Here is a 23,218-nt window from a genome sequence, read left to right as displayed (position 1 = left end):
GTGGAGAGGTTGGAGTCTGTTTGATTGAGTGTGTGGACAGGTATACAGGTAACAAGTTCAAAAAGGTGCCGTTAATACAGGTAATGAGTGGAGAACAGGAGGGCTTCTTAAAGAAAAACTAACAGGTCTGTGAGAGTCGGAATTCTTACTGGTTGGTAGGTGATCAAATACTTATGTCATGCAATAAAATGCAAATTAATTATTTAAAAATCATACAATGTGATTTTCTGGATTTTTGTTTTAGATTCCGTCTCTCACAGTTGAAGTGTACCTATGATCAAAATTACAGACCTCTACATGCTTTGTAAGTAGGAAAACCTTCAAACTCAGCAGTGTATCAAATACTTGTTCTCCCCACTGTATGTGCAACCTGTACCAGCAGTGTATCCTTTTTTCTAACAGTGGCCCTTCCTCTCTGTGGACTACACCTTGCCGTGGTGGAGAGGCTTGTGTATGAACTCCAATGAACCTGAGAGCTATGCCGGCGGGGATTTTATATCCCTGGCAAGTTTAACTAAGCTGGACAGGTCAAAGGAGAGGAGGCAGACAAAGCAGACATTATGACTATTTGACAGAAATGGTGGCCATCCTGAATTTTTGAGTGGCACATACCTTTTTCCAAAAGAGTGTTCCTTAAAGAGTATTTCTGCCTACTTTTATGCTTGCATCACCATTTGAACAATTTAAATAATTAAGGCGAGACACTACAGGTGAATAGGGTAAAAAGATTTAACTAGCAGATATCACCATGAAACTTTCCCAGTTGATTACCTACATTAAGATGAGAAAAAAATGTATTACAAGTTTTCTGTAATTTAATGTTTAAATATGCAAATTAGGCAATATCTAATTAAATATGCGCTAATTTGTATATATTTAAAAAAAGGAAATCTGAGTATTGGATAAAGCCAGATTAAAAATTATTTTTTCATTGTGTTCACATATTAGATGGGGAAAAAATTCCAGAGGCATTTATGGATATCTACTTTTGTTATCCTGTAAATCATAATATACTGTCAATAGCCTTAAAAAAATTATTTTCGCCATGTTTTTTGGAATAAAATGTTATATAAATCAGGCTAGGAATAATATATTTACAAATCCCTCTGTAAATGTCTTCATAATATAACTAGGTACAAGACTGGAAAGATTGGTGTATATAGGTGCTACTGAAGTGGAGATTTCAGACTTGGAGTACACTGTTAGCCCTTGCTGTAAAAAAAGGCGTAATTCAGACAGTATCATACCATTTCGCATTAAAACAGTAATATACCGTAGAAAACAAAAATAGCCTACAGGAATATACTGTAAATGAACAGTGCTCAAAATCGACACTCAGAGGCTGTTTTCCCAATCACACCCAATACCCTCATTCACTATTCCCTACATTAGTTCACTAATATAGTCCCCTTGACAGAGTGAATGAAAAGAAGTGAGTGAATTGAGACACTGATGAACACCTGATAAGCAGAATCACTGAAGGACAGAGAAAAAAGAACAGAAAAAAGAGAAACACAAAAACTACAACTGACGTCCAGTAACACTGAGTGTGAAACCAGTTTACAAACCAGTTTACGATTATTGATTTCATACATGTACAAAAGTTCTTGTTGAGAATTAACAGAGATTTAGTTAATAATAAAGTTTGTTGTCACCATGATGGAGATCAGTATTTGCTTTAGTTGGTCTCTTGTCCCTGGACTTCTTACCATTCATCTCTCTCTGACTGCTATAACAGTGAGTTTATAAAACACATTTGATATGGCAAGAAAAAGTCAAGAGAAAGACGATCAGGTGTTTTTATTCTTTTGTGATGATGTCACAATCATCCTGGACATGTCTGATTTTCAGATTTTTCCTGTATATATTCATTGAAATTATAGTTATCTCATATTTAGCATATATCTGTCTATCTACAAAATGAAATCAATATTTCTGTAATCAGGTCTTCTGAAAAATAACAATCATATAGTGCATTCAATTTTATTTTACTCCTGCTTGACTCAGACACACACAGACATCAACAATCAGCATATGAATCTCAACAATGGTGAAAAGTTTCATGTCGCAATGCATGCTGGGTTCCAGGATAATATAAAACTCCCAGCATGCACTGCTGCATGAATAATAATAATAAAAAGAAATATTGCCACCATTGTTGAGATTAATGTGCTAAATTGTGATATCTCTGTGTTTCTAAAACATAGTGTAGCTCTGTTTTTTTTGGTTTATGCATGATGTGTTAAAAAAAAATGAGTCATAGTAATTTATTGCTGTAGTTTCACAGTGGTGGTAATGTAACACTTTTGATCGAGGATAAAACTCTGAATGAGTAGGAATTAATTCCTTAGTGAATGAACAGGCAATATGATGATTTTGTCATCACAAGCATTACAACCGCAATCATTCATAAACTGTGTGTGCGCACAAGTGTGACTTGCAAAAACACAGCTCAAGCAGCAAAAGAAAAACTAATGTTTTAGCATCAGCATCCCAACTAAAGCAAGCACTGATCTCTATAATGGTAACTTCAAACAAACATTTTCAATAACAACTTCTGTATGACAGAAATAAAGTCATACTGGTTAATAATAAGTGTAATAATGTGTAATGGCTGGAAGTCAGTTGTAGTTCTTGTGTTTCTCTATTTTCTGTTTTTGTATTTCTCTTTTCTTCAGTGATTCTACTTATTAACAGCAGGTGTTCATCACTAATGCTCAACAATCACTTGCATATTCCCTTAATTATCTCACTGCAACACTGTCTCAATGTTGCTTTTACTCTTTGTAGTGTGGATTTCCCTGTGGGGTTGAAAGAGTTAACAGTGTAAGATAAAAAGACACACCCACAAAATGTATTTTAACAGTAATAAACTGTAAGTTATAAAACAGGTTTATACTGGCAACACTGTTGCCAGTAGTTTACTGTAAAATTTTGTTTTTTGGGTCACCATTGTGCAGAAGAGTAGAGCCTGTGCTTCAGTCCAGGAGAAGATCTACAAACATTGATGATATGCTGCATGTTGCTTTATTTAACAGGCGGTGACTGTGTAGTTGCTGGTCCAGTGGAAATCTCTTTATGTACAATAGTTTTTTAGTGGTCTCAAATGAAAGAAGTTCACAGTAATACTTTGCTCACATTATTAATGCATTATAAATTTTAGTTAATACATTTAAATGACAGTTGGTCATTTTAAGGCAGTTGGTTTCTGCAAGTGTAATTAGTTAACTTGAATTAGAATTTAGTGCATTTTTATAGAAACAAACTAGATTACAGTAAAGAACTGTACAATTAACAGTATTTTACTGGCAACAGTGTTGCCAGTATTTTACTGTAAAAAAACCCGGTAAGGTCTAACAGTGTATGAGAGAAAGGTCATTTTGAGAAAACAGGCTTTAAAGATTTATCATCAGCCAATGACATTGCGCATTCAGCCCTTTTACTTTCGCGATTGGTTGCTGATAAAAAGGAAATTACCATATTTGGATCCAACAGCATTGTACAGTGAAGAGAGAGCTTTCCAGCGTGCCTGTGATGACAGAGAGCAGACAGAGATCGCGGATCGGCAGGAGGATTTACAACGACAACTTTTGTTGAATTTACGAGATATCTACAGGCGCAAACAGACAAAGTGTAGTAAAATAAAGACCTAAATGTGTATTTCGGACTTTTTTCACCACAGTCTGAAAGAAGACATGTTATTGAAGACAAATATCCAAAAATCTCAAAATTGGCCAGTAAAAAAAAAACAATGCTTTTGCCTGCCGTGTCTCGCCTTAATATTCGACAGGAACGGTGGCCATCTTTAAAAATGGCGGCCATCTTGAATTTTTGAGGGACAAGCATCTTTTTCTATTAACATGTCCTTTAGAGAGTATATTTGTATCAAATGTTATGCTTGGATCACTGTTTGAATAATTGATATAATAAGCATTGAATAGCAATGACATATTGAATTTTTGAGTGGCCAACGCCTTTTTCCAAAATAGTGGCCCTTAGAGAGTATCTGTGCCAAATTTCATGCTTCTATACCAAAGTGAACGATTTTTTTTACTTATCTGCTGCACTACTAGTAATCAGGGAGGAGATTTGTGGCTCACTTCACTTATTGGCTGTTACAGATAACCACCATCACATGATCATCATTGTGTTTGGCATGCTTTGTAACAAGTATAGTGTAATTTGTAAAATTAAAAAGTCAAGGGTCAAGAGCCCAACTAAAGCAAACACTGATCACCAAAATGGTGACCCCAATTGAAACTATTATTTTCAATTAACATACCAGCAAACTAGTCGCTTTTCGGCGAAAATCGCCGTTTTGAATGGGAAAATGTCATCCACGTGAATCGTGTAGGTCCGAAGAGTTTTTTTTTTTTTTTGGTTTATTGTCATCACGCGAGTCATTTGGCCAATCACAGTCAAGATAACGGCAGCGTCTTCTTTAAAAAGCCCCTGGCTGCAGCTTTCCCGCGGATGAATTCAAGTTAGTGAACATGTTTAACATTAACGTTATAATGGAAAGTAAGCTTGTCGGCTACTCAGCTAACGTAAGATAAGCAAATTGTGTTGTTAGCCTACAATGTTAGTTCAATGTGAAGGATTTTGGTAAGGCTATCTCATTCCACTGCATTACAGTGTTAATTTCGTTTTTTCGTTATTATTTTCATCAACGACATTTTTCACAGATGAAACCGAGACGATAAAGAAAATTATAAAAACTAGTTTTTGAATGACAAAAACTATGACGAAAATCTATTGACATTTTCGTCAACGAATAAAAACTAGACAAAAATGTTAGATAGTGACGATTTGGGAAGCGATCCATTCAGAACTGATAGTAGATGCGCACATTTGTACTGAACGCGCTGCATGTATCATGTCTCATCTTTCTGTGCGCACGCACACACCCGACCCGAAGCGTGCAGCCATAGGCGGCGTTCACATATCGCGCCTAAAAACGCATAGAAAACGCTAGGCGCGCCGCGTTCTCCTTTTTCCAAAGCGCTCGGGTGGTTGCGCTCCGGAGGCGTCTGTCGTTGCTAAGCTTGGTTCTTGTCACGTGACCTGCGGTGCGCTTGCAGCATTCTGAAAAGTTGAGATGTTTTTATCTCGATGCGGCGCGGACGCGCTTGGAAAAAACGAGCGCGTTGCACCGCGACCGCGTCACTTCCATTATGAGCGCGCATACCGCGCGCCTACATTTGAAATAACGAACTTGCGCGCGCAAAAGACGCGATATGTGAATAGGCCCATAGACACCTATACAGCGTGCAAGTTCTGAATTGAGCTCTGTTTCGTGTTTGAATGGACAAATACACACAACATTATGTCTAAATGTCCGTTTTGGAGAGTATTTGACTTTCTTTCTTCTGCTATACAAAAAAGAAGATATTTTAAAGAAGGTTGGTAATTAAACAGTTGCTGGTCCCCATTGACTTCCATAGTTTTTTTTTTTTCCTACTATGGAAGTCAATGGGGTCCATCAGACATTTGGTTACCGACTTTCTTCAAAATATCTTCTTTTGTGTTCAGCAGAAGAAAGAAATTCATACAGGTTTGGACCAACTTGAGGGAGAGTAAATGATGACAGAATTTTCATTTTTGGGTGAACTATTCCTTTAATATTGATCAAGCAACAAAAGAAAAAGAAAAGCATTCACTGCTCGTTAATAGCTTTAATAAGGATTAATTATATTTAATTCATTTAAATATGTCTGCTTGAAAGAATAAAGAATGATGTATGCAAGAAGTTATAAAGAATGCATATATCATTAATTGAAAAGAAGACTGTGTTCTACTTTAGGAAAAGTGGTTTTATTTAATTTTAAGATATTTTTTAAGTCACAGTAGTTAAATCTGTATCTGTATTGCATGTTCAAACTTTAAAATCAATTATATTAACAGGTTAATAGTTGTTTTATCCGGGAGCATATGGGTTTGGACATTTTAGAGACTAAATTAATGCATTACAATTGAACTAAACCCATTATATTTTAGTCGACTAAAATCTTATTGTATTTCGTCGACTAAAACTAGACTAAAACTAAAACAATTCAGATGACTAAAATATGAATAAAACTAAATGGTATTTTAGTCAAAAGACTATGACTAAAACTAAATCAAAATTTGCTGTCAAAATGAACATTGTTATCTGATTTTTTATGTATATGTACGAAATGAAAACGAACACGTAATGAAACAAGACCCATTGGTGTCTGGGGAGGGGGGGGGGTTATAAAATGTGTCACCTTTTTCAGACCTTCTGAGTTTGCAGGTATGAATTAAACATCAACATCTAAACCCTTGTTAATTCTCAATAAGAACTTTTGTAGACGTCTGACAGAAATAAAGTCAGTCTGGTTAGTAATAAGTGAAGCTGGTAATGCTGTTTGTGGAGTTGTTTAATCCTCCTCTGCTGAGATCTTCACAGATTTAATGTCTTCTTTTCTCTTCAGTTGATTTCATCTGAGGCTGTGTCTGAAGTCAGTTGTAGTTCTTGTGTTTCTGCTCATCTCTTCTCTTTTTTTCTGTTCTTATTGTTTCAATGATTCTGCTTGTTATCATCAGGTGTCTTCAGTAATGGTAAATTATCACCTAATTTATCACTTATAACACTCTGTAGTGTGGACACATAGCCTATGTACACTGAGGAGTGTTAATTTAACACTGGGGATTTTACTGTGTATGTTTCAAACTTGATTCAATGATGGTCTACTATCAGGTTTTTTTTAACCTCTCTCAGTGATTTTTACAATTTATTCAAATGAATTGACCCTTTAGTGCCTGAGTGTCCCGTCGCTAAAAAGAGAAAACGAAGAGCTGAGAGTCTCCTGCAGATCACTGGTACACTGGGTGAGGAACTGGACTTTTTTTACTCTCAGATTTTACTCTTGCAATTCAAATCAGATCTTCTGTGATTTAATTTTGATTGTTTTACTGTGTTAAAGATCCCAAACCTTCTCTTTACTGTTCATGTTTTAGGGGACTTTAAAGGGCACCTGTTATGCAAAGTTTGAACATAAGTGTGTGTTGGTAGTGTACACAACCACCCTATAATGATAAATATCCACCCAGTGCTTTTTTTTTAAATCCCCATAAATCATAAGCACTGTCCCAGAACAAGCTGTTCTCAGATTTGGGGCAGTGTGATGTCACTTTGCACAAGCCCTGCTCAGGACTGTTGACTGACACTGCAGTTTTAGTATAGACCCGTCCTGAGTGAGCTAAACACAGTCCGCCATTGTTTCGACGCCGGAGCAGCTGTAGACAAGAATTTCTCATAAGCGATTGAGGTGTTTTGTTGTTGGATGTAAGAATGAACGTAGCAGTCTTCATTTACTCCTGTTGTTACTCGAGGATGGATCTGTACCAACTGTTCGTGATTAAGCTTACAGTCTCCAGAGCGATAGGCCTAACGTTACTGACCACGGCAGAAATGAAAGGGAGAGCGCGGTCTTTATGACGGCTCATCGAGTCGTTTTTACGGATATAAAGTTTACCAGTTTATTAAGCACCCACTGAAAAGCTGTGCATATATTTGTTTACTGTTAGTTGTAACGAGTGTTTTGTGTAATTTGCTGTGTATGTTGATGATAATGAAAGGGAGAGAGAGAGAGAGTTTATGGATAAGACTTTAAAGCAACACCAAAAAACTTTCCCTCTTCCGTCCCCCTACAGGTTGGAAGCAGAATTGTCCATTACTGCTGTCGTAAATAATTTAGCCTACGTCGCACACTCGCTCGCTGTTTATCTAGCACCGGCTTTGGAAATAACAATGTTCACAGACAAGGTAGAGTATGTTGCATGATTTTATGAAAGTATGATGTATTGTGACATCAGAAATGAAGAAAAGCAAAATAATGACTATTGTAACGCTTGATGTAAAGCAAGTCAAATTTGTAGTTTCTTATGTCTCATTTGAACTACAGAAACGCTACCTGATCTGGCAAACTTGCATAGTGTGGTTATAGCAGATATCGGTCTGCAAAGCTAATGCAGAAGTGCCTTTCACTCTGTTACTACTTGATGAACCATTGAAACGATTTTCGAAACATTGTTTTAAGGTAAAGAATAATCTGTTGAAAATAATGTGTTGTTTTAATGCGCACTTCTTATACGGTGTTTATTCAGCTCTTATAGTGATTGACTGTGAAACTGACGCTTCATCTTTTGTGTGATGTACAATGAACTTCACTGAACTCATCTGTATATTTTTGGCCATCATTCGGAGGTTTTTTTTTTAACCCCTAATTTTTTTTTAATTTTATTTATTTTTTTATTTTTTTATTGCAATAACAATAACAATAGGGGAATACAGAGACATACAAAACACTTGAGTCTATAAAAATTCACAACTCTGCATCAGAAAATCAGTCATACATCTAATCAATTATCCTTTTCAACAACTGAGATGTCTTAACAGCTTTACGATTGTTCTGTATTGAAGTCAGAGAATCGTAAAAAACCTTTAACTCAATGGAAAATAGTCTACCATTTGGTACAATTAACATATATTTTGCTTTATGTATATGATATTTCCCAATTTTTTTTATTTTATATTATCCATTTCCAATAAACCGGTATCACAATCCATAAACAAGACCATTATATCAGTTATCGTGACAAATTTGTAAAACACCTCAAACATAAACATAGAAACTTTGGACCAAAATAATTTGGTATACTTACAACTAAAAATTAAATGTACAATTGTTTCCTCTTTACAAAAACAACATAATGGAGATACCCTTTCTTTAAACTTCATTCGGACTAGGGTGGCCATTTCCATAACACCAAAAAGAGGACACTTTACGGCATTTAGTGAGGCAAGAATAATTGCATAAGACTCTGGTGTACTCGCAACTACAATACAATTTTGTTGATCATATCGATGGTAACATGATACATTGATTCTGAAATAGTCTATTCATTGCCAGACAATTTGATCTACGATATATCTTGATGTAGACCTATGTGTGACAGAAGAGGCAAAAAAGTGTTTGTTCACAGTATTTGTATTTATTCAAGACATTGTGATGTCTATTTCAAAAATTGACCACTGAGATGAACCTGTCTTGAAAAGTGCACAGTGCCTGAAAACACAACGTTTCGGGACTTCTGGAAATCACAGAAATACATAAATAAACAAATAATGAATGCGAAAAATAAATAAATCCACATTTCAGTTCTTAAAGAAGTTCCCCCTCTGCAGCAGCTCAGGCGACAGCAGCTCCTCTAGGGTCATCATGGCCAAATTCGTGCTCTTTTGTCCATTCCGGATTAAATGAGGTCTGACGTGTCGGCATGTTATGATATGACGTAGCCAGCACGTGGACTCCACAACGTGGAGGCTTGTTTAAAGGGGACAAATCATGCTAAATCCACTTTTTTAGCCCTTAAATGCATTTTGCTGTATATTTGGAGTGTTTAGAAGTATAGAAAAGTTGAAATTATTCTCTTCAGGTGCTTCGTTGATATCTTTATATTCTGTTTTGGTCATATTTTTCAACCTGTTCCGATTTTTCTGTTCTCTATGATGTTTTTTGAACTATTACGTCACAGTATTTGCAGCGGAACTGCCAAATAAGGACATTGGTTTCCGGCCCAACACTTCGAGCAATCCGCCATTTTTATTTCTCGCTGCAATTTTGTAGTCCAAGCTAAAGGATGCAGAAGTTACGAGAGGGTAAGTTAAAATGTTCGGTTGTTGGATGTAGTAACCCACACGCTTCATTACACCATCTAATGTAGATGAACTGCTGCAATTGTGACAGGGCGCATGTTTAACTGAAAGAACGAGCAGAGAGAGAGACCCGGTCGCGCGCGCGCACTCTCTCTCTTCCGAGCCAGGCGAAAGTGTAAACAAGACTTCACCGTCTCCAAACTAGACGCTCGCACATATTAATCAAAATAAATTGACACGGTGGTAAAAGGTCGGAAGACCAAAGTTTCATGTGTAAATACAGTAATACACCATTGTGATACATCCATATGAAGACGTTGTTCTTCATTTTCATTTCGCTCCGGCTCCGACTCTGGCTCGAACATGTAAGGCTGGCTGGACAAGTCTTCCGTTGTTGACATTTTGTTAATAACGTGTGAATAAAAAGTTTCTGTGCCGCTAGATAATCGTATCTCTGCTATGAAACTACAAAAATGGCCGAACGGGGTGGAGTTGAACCGAGTGTCACCTCTACAAACTGGAGAGGGGGCAGGGTATGAAGTGTCTCAATTGCATTTAAAGAGACCGCACCAAAACGAGTTGCTCTCAGACACACATCAGAAAAGGGGTAGAAAAGGGGCCTGTGGAGCTATAATAATGAGGAATTCAGACCCAAGCATTGCAGTTCCGCTTTATATAGACAAATACCTGTTCTGTTTCCATTAAGCATATATTCTCTGACTCTGTGGGCATTATTATCCAATTCCGGGTCAAAATGAACACAGCTACTGAGAGTTACTGTTGATATTATCATTCAGTGAGATAAGATTGTCCTGAAACTGAGCACGAGCTCATTAGGCTCTGCCCTCTGTGCCGGCAGCAGCAGCTCATTTGCATTTAAAACGATACACACTAAAACTGTGTTTTTTCTGAGCCCCAAAAAGTGACAATTTAAATATGCTGTAAAAAAATTATCTGTTGGGAATTTTGAGCTAAAACACATACACACTCTTATTTTACATCTTGTGAAAAGAGGCATAATAACACAGGTGGAAAGTCCAGGTTCAGAAAGTAAAAGTCCTCCTCAGTATTTTGTTCCAATCACCTGGATTTGCTAATTCAGACAGGAGATAGAACTAATTAGTGAAATCAGCTGGGTGGATCAACAATCAAGTTTATGGGTGGAATAAACATATGGCAGGACTTTCTGACCCCTGGACTATACACCTCTGCATACTAGGTGCCCTTTAAAACTTTTTTAATCCCCCCTTTTAAATTTTTTTAATGCCAATGTTCTCCTACTCCCCTCATTGTTCATGATCTTCTCAGCTGGTCAATACTCTGGTGAACTGAAGCAGTGCTGCATTGATGGGATGAGGGATAATAAACTCGGCTACACCTGTGAACGAAGAGCCAAGTATATTGTAGATGGGCCAGAGTGTGTCCAGGCCTTCCTGCAATGCTGCAAAGAGATGACAACCCGCAAAAACATGAAGACAGAAGAAGAGGAGATGATTCTGGCTCGCAGTAAGTATTAACTGATAAATACAATTGTCACAATATTCATTGTCACACGGTTTATTATGTGCATATGTTCTGTTTTATTATGTTGCTTTTTGTCTTACATCCTGAGTAAATAGCCACTAATGCAGTACTAGGGAATATTTACTACCATGTTTTACTGTCTCACCATTTGGAAAATACTGTAGCGCTGTCTGTAGTTTGAGGCTTGGGTACTTTTGAAAGCAGTATTTGTGATAATAGTCAAAAGTGGATAGTCATTGGCAGAGCCGCCTTAACCTAATGTTAGGCCCTGTGGCTGAGAGGTTTTGTAGGCCCCCCATCCCCTCGATTTATAGAGTCTCATTTTAAAAAAGTGTAATATCTAGGTAATCTACATCACAAAATGCATTAGATTCTTTCGAGACCTACAACAGTGAGTTTTTTAATATTGTTTTTAATTTTAATATTGTTATTAACATATCACTGAGTCCATTTGAGCATAAACACAAGACACTTTATTTAACAACCACACACAGCAACTAAATTTCAACTTTATGCAAATGAGAAGCGATTTTCGCGAGCGACAACCAATAGGAAAGAAACCTTTCCGTGGAGCTCAGCTCCCGTCACCATCTCGAGTGCAGTGCAAGACAGAAGAGTTCGAGGGCGATTTCACCGTTTTATATGATTTGACTGTAACTAACCACAAGCATGGATATAATCAGAGGCGGACAGAGTACACAGCTTCATTACTTGAGTAAAAGTACAGATACCCCTTGCTAAATTTTACTCAAGTACAAGTAAAAGTACTACAGTCAGATGTCTACTTAAAGGGGAAATGAAGCAGTCAATCAAGGTTACATGATTTACAAGATGGATTTCCACTATAATCAACAATTATATAAGAAACATGACAAATGTAAACATATAAAAGAAAAAAGAAAAAACGTTATATCTTTCGCGGCCAGGGCGCCGCCATTGTGCAGTATTCTAACCTGTGACGTCACGGGGTTGGTTGGCTTTAAAGGCTCTGGGCTGAGTTCAGTAAAACGCAGTGAAAGATATAAAACTTAACATTAAACTACGCATAAAAAGCGCTCATCTGCTATCATATTATCATGTCAAACCTCTCATACATGTTTGCATCACACTGGCTCGTTAACAACATGCATGTGCTGGTTGAACCAGCGAACAACTAACGTTAGGTACAGTCATTGTTAGCTAACAGCTGTAAGCATGAACTAGCTAAATAACGCTAACTTAGTTTTTAGCTAGTGAAGTTTAATAGTACCAGACAAAAAGACGACGTCTAACGTTATGTTAACAAACTGCACATGCACACTGTAGATGTTTGTGAAATAATTATTTATTCAATATAATGTTTTACATTTTACAGACATGTAACAAACTATTTACAGGCTATTTGCTAACGTTATAGCTTGTGTGTGTGTGTGTGTGTGTGTGTGTGTGTGTGGACTACTCTTCAATCGTTGGCTGGCTCACTGAAATGACTAAATAAAAAAGCCGTCTTCCTGCTGGCCAGTATTTGGCATATTTCATTCTGTAACATACAGATCTGTATTATGCTATTGTTTTTTATAGTGTTATACATTTCTTACAGATAATCACGATGATTATTGCGTTTGTCTTACCGAATGTGGTATCTTCCTGTCAGCAATTACAGTTTTTCTATAAGCTTTTTTTTATTAATGCCGACAGTAAAATGTTGCCAGATATTGCTACGAAAAACAAGCAACAATTTTTTTTAATTTTTTTTATAATAATCCGAAATAAGTTCAAAGCTTGTGTTTTGGAAATAAGATTAATATATCACGAACCCTAACATGCAACTTTCCACTTTAATAACTTCCTAAAGTGTGACATTAAATCAGAAAAACAAGTCCAGAAGACTACTGCCACCTTTCCATTAGGTAGATCTGGCAACACAGGATTTTTTACAGTCTATGGATCGCACCCGTGCCCTCACAACGCGCTCTCAAGCCCCGTTCACTGCGCTAGATTCTCGCTGCAAAATGAATTGCAAACACTCATATGAGGTGGTTTAAACGGCTAATTAATCATTCAGAGAGCTTGAAATTTTATTTTTGAATGTAAAAAAATGACAGAGGTCCGGACCTCGGTGACCTCATAGCTGGCTACGGCCATGTCCATCACCGGCTGTTCGACATAGCGACGTACCACTGCTCGGTTCCCACGCCGTATCGACTCAAACGCATAAGCAATGGCACACATGGGCTCAACAGGTCTTTCAAGTTCGCCTTCCTCCATTTCAAATCAATTGCGTATTCAGTCCGGTCCAGTAACGCTTCACTCTCTTCACTCACCAGCGGAACCAACCAACCTCGTTACGTAGGCTGTGACGTCACTCCAAAATGGCGACTCGCTAGCTAGAAATTACGAAAATAATTTTGTCATATCTGTGGTTTTAACAACTTTTTAAAATAAAATTTTTTGGCAAGGTGATTTTTCTAATATATGTAGCTACTACCAGTGCCAAAACATGGACGTTTCATTTCCCCTTTAAGTAAAAGTACTGAAGTACTTGTTTTTAAAAGTACTTGAGTGTCAAGAGTACAAGAGTACATTTTCTAAATATTGCATTACTACTGCCACAGTGCTTACATTGGTAAACACAGCAAACACTTGAAGCGAAAACTATCATTAACTTGTTCAGAAAATTGAAATAGTCTGGCGAGGTGGGGCCACGGGTTGGCACATTCCCGGGATAGACCTGCTGCGTCTTCATCCATTGTTTCGTCCATGGTTTCGTCTCTTATCTAAATCTGACCATGGAGTTGACTTTGGCGGAAAGCTGAAGGTGATTGCTGATAGGCTGTCCCAAACAGTGGCGCCTGCACAATCCAGTCATGTTTGAGAGGGAAACAACAAATTGAGGGTTTCCGAGATTGTTCTTTTTTCCTTTTTTTTTTTTTAGAAGAAGTAACGGGTACTCACGGTTATGGATAGAAATGTAGCAGAGTAAAGAGTACAACATTTGCCTCTCAAATGTACTTGAGTAAAGTCATGAGTACTCCCCAAAAATGATACTCGAGTAAAGTACAGATCCCTCAAAATTGTACTTAAGTACTGTACTCAAGTAAATGTACTCCATTACTGTCCGGCTCTGGATATAATAAAATGATGCATGGAAAAGAAACTGTCGACAGTCTCAGTGAGTTTAATTCATACATTTATAGTTCGAGTGTTGTAGTTTTATGTTGCAAGTTTAGCACTGCTGCAGTTCATTTTACAGTTTTCCCTGCATTATGTTGACTATTAGGGACAAGAAAATTTATTATTTGTCAAATTCGGATGACGTTTTAGTAATTTATGACAGTATGAGTGAGTTTAATTTGTAGATTGATCGATTGTTAAAGGAGAACTCCGGTCAATTTTAACATTGAGCTCATTTTTTGTAAATTTGGAGTGCTGTCAATACAGAGAACAACGACAAAAATCGGTGTTGCCTACTACACCTTGTTATCCTCTTTTTAAAATTTGCACCCTGTTGACTTCAATGGGGCAAGTTTTAAACCTGCTTTTAGCCTCTTAACATCCTTGATGTGTCATTACAAGTGCCCAGCCATTGTGAGTGATTCCTTCAGAGTGAACACGGTTGAATCTGACTGCAGTAGATGTGAAAGATATGAATAAAAGTGATGTTAATTCAGCCAGCGCACATACCTGTATTTTCTTCCTGTTTTCAGTCGAAGTCCACAGTAGTCGATTGTCGAGTTCACGCGCTTGATCATAGGTAACTAAACCTATGCGCGTGAACTCGACAATCGACTACTGTGGACTTCGACTTCAAAATCTGTGATATTTCTACTTTTGTATGTGTCCACTTACAATCAAATCAAAACATTGTGCTTTTGTAAAATAAAGAAAATAAACAGGGTGTGCGTTCTGCCTCTCCGCCTCGCTGAACTTTTTTTTCTTGAGCACGTCTATAAACTGAAACAAAACTCAGCGAATACTTGTCACACATTTATGAGCCATATATCTTTATAATCATTTAAGTGTGTACTTTTAAATGATCGGATTCAAACTGAAAACAAATATTCTCTGCTTAAGTAATTTGTATAAAACCAACAAGATGTCCAGTTTCTCACGCGCTTGCTCATTATTTTTAATTTGACCACGCCCACACGCGCAAAAAGAGATTGACATGCAAATTGTCCATGCCTCACACGAACGCGCTCGTTACCTCAAAAACAAAGCACCAAACTTCACTAAAGTCTCTGCTTTTCGTCGAGTTTGGAAGACACGCGGTGAGCTTACATTGGATTTATCTCAGAAGAAGAAGAACGCTATTTGAAGACAAGAAAGATGCAAGGTAAGAAATTCTTAATTATTAGTTCATGTTATTGTTGCATAAACTTCACATTGCAGTTGAACTGTTGCTAGATATATGGTGAATATTATAATATTTAGACCCGTGTTTACTGTAGAGTTGTGACGTTCGCGAACGAACCGATTCTTTTGAACGGCTCATAAACATGAACGATGGGAGCCGAGTCGCGGCTGGAGGGGAGCCGTTCTTTCTGTCGTTCTTTTTTTCCTATGCGTGTTTCACACAGATGCACACAAATTAGCTCCTCCGCGAGACAGAACAGTTATAGGGGGAGAGTCGCACCCAGCGCAGGGGTGCTACCAGGCACGTGCACACAGACATCAAAGGGGGCTTGAGCACCTGCAATTTTTATTCCTGGAGAGAAAGTGCCCTTTTTTCTGGGGTGCTTTTTTTTTTATTTATTATTTTTAAATAATATATATTCCTGTTTGCGTACAGCTTCCCTGTCAAACAAATATATTTATTGAAGAATAGTATATCTAAATATCAGGTCAGGAGTTCTGAAGCGCTCCCTCTCTCTCTCTCTCCCGATTAAAACCCAATTGTATTGCTTCCACTAAAGAAAATAGTACGCTCCGTCTCTACTGTCAATTAGATGCAAATGTGCGCATTTTAACTAGTTGACGCCTAATTTGCATACAGAACGTCCCCAGTTAATGACTTAATTACATCAAGAGTCTTTCCCCCTAAAATTTAGAAATCTAAATTGGTGAATTTAGAAGAAATCTACAGATGCAAACAGATGGAGGATACACTCTAAAAAATGTAGTAAATCTGAGTAACTGCATCTGGTACATTAATAAATAAAACTGAGTAGAAATAAGTTAACATTAAACATTAAAAATAACAATATTTATAAATTAACTTTTTATTTATGAGTAATTTAACTTTTTTTTATTTCCTCTAAACCTTTATAAAACAGTATTCCATACAACCACAAATACATGCATGACATTGGCTTTTATTGAATTTTTACTCAATTATTTTGTTAAGTTTAATTCAAACAATCAAGTAAGATTTTCAGAGATTTTATTAAGTTAATAAAGTTAAATATTTCTGTAATATTTACTAAGCCACAGAATATTTTTAAGAGTGTAGGTTTAAAACAAACTCCATCTAAATGTGGATTTTGAAGGTTTTATTTGATGATGATGATACAGTCCTCCCTCAAATGTGAAACTAAGTCCATGTCAGTCACCATCAGTTATTGTGTATGTGTCTGTGTGTGTACATGCATAGCAATAATAATATTAATGTATTTGATTAAAACATTAAGGCAATTCAGTATTCTGATGCTTGGTTGTGTGAAGCTAAAAAGTTATTTTGCTTGTGAAACAAAAAGTATTTAAACAATTAATAAATATATACTTGAAACTAGTAGCATAGAAAATGTTTTCAAAACATGCACATTGTGGAATGGTTTCCTTTGCTGCTCTATAAACCTAGTGAATACTAAGGAGACCATGGTTTCTGTGTGAACTGATTATTTTGTAGACATCTTTTGAAAATGAAACAATTGCGTGAGTTTGAGGAAGATAAAATTAATTAACTTTTTTAATTAATTTTTTTAAAAAGGAAGTTAGAGTTGCGTTAATATATATACTTTTTTGTTTAAAAAAAAAAAAAAAAAAAACATAATTATGAGAAGTGCCCTTTATTTCACTTGAGCCCCTGCCCCTCAAAATGTCTGTGCACGTCCCTGGGTGCTACTGCCTAACAGCATGATGATAGTTGTGCACGCATCATTGCTATCAAAATGTTCTTTTGTGATACTGTTCTTGTATAGAAATTTTTCACTAAAAGCTGTTTTGCACAGACATTCATTGCAGCCCACTTTGTTATTGTTCATTTAAGACTTGAAGGGGCTGATGTCCTATTTGCAAAGTTTACAGTAGTAATAGTGGACTGTATGTAGACATTTCCATTTTATTTATTCTAATTTTATCTACAGTATATATTTAAAACTTTAAATATTTTTTGTTTTCTATCAAAATGTTCTTGTGTGATAACAATGTTCTTGTGTGGAAGTGTTTGTAGTAAAAGCTGTTTTGCACAGAAATTCATTGCAGCCGGCTTTGTTTTTGATGTTTATTTGTGAGTAGGTATTGTATGAATAACATAAGTCAACGTAGCTTTACACATACACACACTTTGTACTAAAGGTAAATCCAAAATAGTGATGTCACTGTCTAAGCAGAGGGATGTTGTGCAACCCTATGGAATATAGTCCACACATGACAAATGAGGTAATAATCAATATTTCAGAATAATTCAAACTCAGATATTGGTGTGTGATATCTGAGTTTTAATTATTTGACTACAAATCTCACCTCATCATTCCTCCCAGTGATTATTTCCAGGATAAACTGAGATCTTTGTTTGAACTTCTTAAAACTGACTAAATATTTAAAAAGAGCCAAAAGAGCCGTTCTTTTGAACGGCTCTTTGAAAGGAACGGATCACCAAGATCCGGATCCCCTCAAAGAGCCATAAATCCCATCACTAGTTTACTGTTACTGTGTTTGTGGATATCTGCTCAAACGTAGATATGTATAATATGGTAACCATAATGTATCATATTTTGGAGCGAGCTCTGCGTTTGAATGTATAATATTTTGGAGCGCGGTCTGCGTTTGAAAAGCAAAACGCACCAAACAATAGGCTTCATGTTTTTATATTGTAATCAATATATTTTTCTCTAGCGTAGTTGTTACTGAAATCTTTTGGAAGATTTAATTTATTGTTATTATTACTTTATGCAGCACTGCGCGTAGCCTATGCCTACAAGGCACAACAAACCTGGTGTTCATTATTGTTGGAAACATTTGTGTGTGTGTGTATTTTGTGAATTAAAAAAAAAAAAATATATATATATATATATATATATATATATATATATATATATATATATATATTTTTTTTTTTAATACAGGGCCCAGATGCAGCTGAGTCCTGCTGACTTCAACACATGAGTCTCTTTACATGAACATGGTAAAGTGAAAATCAAACACCTTGGATATTAAAGGTATGTACAATGTTTTTAGGAATGACACAAAGGTCTCTGTCTTTGGATCATTGTTTTCAATAGTGTGTTTTCATTGTTTTCAAGTTTTTGTCATTTGTTGTGTATCTTTGGATTATGTTGTGTTGTAAATAAATCCAAACAATCAAAAAGCCATTCTTTTTTTAATCTCCTCATTCTTTGTGCAAGGTTGCTCAGAATGAAAGGGCCTGATAGCTCCTAAAATAGGGCCATTAGGGGAGGGTCTTTGTCTTTCTCAGATGTGAAAGCCATACATATTAATGATGTGATCACGCCTCCCGCATAAAGCTTTCTTACACAAAACACGTCTTAAAGTTTTTAAATCAATATATTGTCTTATCTGAATGAGCAGTCAGGGTGATTTTCACATAGTTTTGGAGCAAATATTCTAGGCTACGTGATACAATTTTCAAAAGTCTTGTGAAGAAATAATCAGTATGGGTTTCATGAGCTTATTTCAGTGACAATTGTTTTTTGTATTTTCACAAACCACGCATAAAACGTCATTATCTCAAAACTACAAACTTTTACACACATGCTGCTGATATATTATTGTAGCAGTGTTTGTGCTTAATACAGTGTAATCAGACTTTAGCCATGAAAATGTCACAAGTAACAGAAATAAGCACAAATGTCAGAGCATGTCAGAACACCTCCAGGGCCAGAAAACACCTCAGACCCCAGAGGGTTAAAGGAGTTCTCCTGTATTTACATCCTGTTTTCGGTTGAAGTCCACAGTAGTCGATTGTCGAGTTCACGCGCATAGGTTTAGTATGTACGATCATGCGCCCAAACTCGACAATCGACTACTTTGGACTTCAACCAAAAACAGGATGTAAATACAGGTATGTGCGCTGGCTGAAATAACATAATTTTTATTCATATCTTGCACATATACTGCAGTCAGATTCACCCGTGTTCACTCTGAAGGAATCACTCACATGGCTGGGCACGTGTAATGACACATCAAGGATGTTAAGAGGCTAAAAGCAGGTTTAAAACTTGCCCCATTTAAGTCAACAGGGTGCAAATTTTAAAAAGAGGATAACACGGTGTAGGCAACACCGATTTTTGTCGTTGTTCTCTGTACTGACAGCACTCCAAATTTACAAAAAAACGAGCTCAATGTTAAAATTGACCGGAGTTCTCCTTTAATTGGGGTTGGAGCTAAACTCTGCAGGACAGCGGCCCTCCAGGACCGAGATTGGTGAACCCTGCCTTAGAATGATGTGTACCAATTTTCATTAAATTCGTAAAATTGGGTGATGTCTGACTATTTAATTTGCTTGAGAGATTTATTGTCTTCTTTTATTTGCAGTTGATTTCAGGCTGTGTGGCTTTAAGTCAGTTGTAATTGTTGTTTCATTTTCTGAGAGTGCAAACATGATATTGAACCAACATCACATTGTAACATTGACTCAACGCCATCACCATTGCTTTATGGATGCAATTTCAACAATTTTTCAACATTAATTGCTGGAGCAAAATAGATGTTGATTCAATGCAGTTAACATTGATTTATCTGGTCTATCTGGGACCCTAATCAAACACAACTGAACCAGCTAATCAATGTCTTCAGGATTACTAGAAAGTTTATCAGGAGAGAGAGAGAAAAATAAAGACAGGAGAGTTTATCAGGGTTGGATCTAAACTCTGCAGGACAGTGGCCCTCCATGACCGAGTTTGCCAGAGGTGTATAGTCCAGGGGTCAGAAAGTAAAAGTCCTGCCATATGTTTATTCCACCCATGAACTCAGCAGCTGATTTCACTAATTAGTTCTATCTCCTGGCTGAAAAACTGCTAATTAGCAAATCCAGGTGATTGGATCAAAATACTGAGGAGGACTTTTACTTTCTGAACCTGGACTTTACACCTCTGGCCACATGTCAGCCAAGAGCAAAAGAAATAAACCAGAACTGGACCTTATCTGAGCCACCAAAGCTGTGTATATTAAATATGGAGTCGTTTTAGCCTTAATAAGTCTGTAAGTAAGAGTCCTCCTCAGTATTTTGTTCCAATCACCTGGGGCATGTTCAAGTTCAAAACGGTGCGCAACGTTTTGCTACGGTTTCCGGGTTGAATGTCATGTTTCCTGGAAACGGCGTGCACCGGTGTGCAACGGGGTTTGAGATACGTTTTCACTTGTTTGGTGGGTGTGTCAGAACTGCAGTCCAATCAGCAGCAACATATAAAGCACGTGGTATTAAAAAAAACCCTGCACCCTGCTGAAAAAAGTGAACTCGCACAATGGGTTCAAGGAAAGTAATTTACATGTGTTCGATGCAGCTCGGTATACGCAACAACTGAGGATATTAGAAGACATGTTTGTCGTAAGTTTTATTGTAAAAATAAAGGATATCAACATAATGATGTAGTTGTTTATTTTTAGCTTCATTGCAAGTGTATGACATTTGGTATAGAAATAAACAATGGTAATTAAGTGCTTTTCCTAAAAATGAGAAAGAAAATACAGGGTATTAAAACAGTATGAACTACAAATAAAGTCAGTATGTGAGGCTAAATAGATGTGTTTAGTCTGAAATAGGTAAGATGTGTCCATTTCGGTTTCCACAAATCCCTTCACTCGATTGGGATGTTCTCTTTTGTTCTGGGCGGCAAGTGCAGTAACTGTAACATCAGGCATATTTTGTAGTATTAAACACATATTTATACCGACTTCATCAGGCTCCGAAAATTCTTCACAAAGAACACAAAGAATGGCCTTCTCAGCTGCCATAGTTGCAACTCTTGCGTCATCAGAACAGTGTGTTCAACGCATCACCGTTTCTGTTTAAAAAACGTTGTGCAACATTTTGTCGGGGCTGAACGCAGCCCTGGATTTCCTAATTCAGCTGAAGAGAGAACTAATTAGTGAAATCAGCTGACTGAGTTTATGGGTGGAATAAACATATGGCAGGACTTTTACTTTCTGACCCCTGTACTATACACCTCTGGAGTTTGCCCATCCCTGGTTTAGCCTATATCTTAACAGTGCTTTGCTGTATCAAATTCAGGGTCTCCAGATGTACCAAGTTGCATGTGAAGTGGACCAACAGTCTAGGAGAACTCTGAAAAAGTAATATTTTCCGAAAATTCTAGTGGAAACAATTTTCCACCAATAAAATAATGGATATAAACTTTTGTAGGCTTTGACTTCAGAGAAATACAGTTCTTAACTAAAACGCAATTGTACTTTTAATGCTGCTTAGTGTCTGCCCAGTCAACACGCTGATCTCACAGTGATCTCTCCATATGATCACAGTGTGAGTTTAAAGTGAGCTAAAAGTGTAACCTCACAGTACACTCACTGTGTGCTCATATTATGGCCACAATGTGAGTCAACCCCGATAGAAATGTTATTGGACATGGACTCCAACATCGCTCAGACATCACATTTTGGTTGAAAATGAAAATTGGTTTGACATGTAAACATTTGATGTCAGGCTCCAACTTCATTAAACAACTCCACTAACAGCATAGTATGAGCACACAGTGAGAGCGCTGTGAGGTTACACTTTAGATCACTATGAGCTCAGATTGCTGACGTTGTGACCACATGGTGAGATCACTTGTGAGATCAACGTGTTGACTGGGTGACACACGTGTGGGGGGTGCCTGAGTAGTGGGGCGTGGGAGGTATAGGGGGATTTAGAAACACCCCACCAATTTTAAGATTTCTACAACTTAACGGTCTCTGACACCCAAACACTTTTAATGCAGAAAATTAGTAATTGGTAAAACAGTACACATTCAATAGGGTCTCTTATACATTTTTACTTTACTTGCTCTAAAAGGTCTATTCTGTCAATTTTTTATCTGTTACAACAGGTGATGATGATGATGACTATTATACAGACTCTGATGATATCGTGTCACGTACTCAGTTCCCTGAGAGTTGGCTTTGGGAAGAGATTGATCTATTATTGATTCTTGGGAATTTGGCTAAAACAGGTTTTAATTTTGAAAATAAAAAGTTAGTAAAATTACAAAATCTGAAGATATATTATTATTGACCAAGGTCTTGGCTGTTCAGCAATATATCGGTGCAACCTCCTCATTTTGTATTTTTTTCATAAAATAGGCGTTTTTCCAGTTATTACTTTGTTTTTGTCAACACCGTCAGACACAATAAAAAGCAAATAATTTTTTATTTATTTGGTCTAATATGTATTTAGAGTTTTTAAATCATTATCTGGCATTCTTAGTACACATATTTGCTGTTAAGTGTTAAATATTCACTTTTTTTCATGTTTTATACTGTTTCACGTGTACTCTTTTAAAAGATCTAACATCATACAACGTTTACTTTAAGCCTAAATAGAAAAAGTGATGTTTTTTTATTTAACAAACATATTTTTTGTATTAAAAGATACCCTTACTTTAATAACTCAACAGCACTGAAGAAACATATTGTAAGCATATTCATTTAAAACAAATAAAACTCCCTCTGATGGTGGTGACTTTAGAACTGAGGGTGGTGACACTAATCTGACGGTGGTGACAGTGGCCTCATTACAACATACAATTCCAAAATTTATACAACTCAAGTCAATGGCTTCTTGCTTAACAACTTTATTTAACTATTTGGTCCAAAAAATAACAATCCTGAGCACTGTGATAAACATTTAGCCTGCCT

At 36.7% G+C, this 23,218-nt stretch overlaps 1 protein-coding gene across 1 annotated transcript in view; it reads left to right on the top strand.

Annotated features, from left to right (window-relative positions):
* LOC311077818 (complement C3-like) overlaps positions 1–23,218 on the top strand; it is a 180,790-nt gene that overhangs the window by 47,718 nt on the left and 109,854 nt on the right. The window contains exons 16-18 of the mRNA XM_084106448.1: positions 6,781–6,852; positions 10,991–11,188; positions 22,411–22,503. Coding sequence (XP_083962574.1) covers positions 6,781–6,852; positions 10,991–11,188; positions 22,411–22,503 — 363 coding nt within the window. The remainder of the gene's footprint in view (positions 1–6,780; positions 6,853–10,990; positions 11,189–22,410; positions 22,504–23,218) is intronic.

The sequence above is a fragment of the Abramis brama genome (genome assembly GCF_963993115.1).
Source record: "Abramis brama genome assembly, chromosome: 2".
Taxonomy (NCBI): Eukaryota; Metazoa; Chordata; class Actinopteri; order Cypriniformes; family Leuciscidae; genus Abramis; species Abramis brama.
The sequence above is the reverse complement of the archived record's forward strand: the minus strand, read 5'-3'. Positions and strand labels throughout refer to the sequence as shown.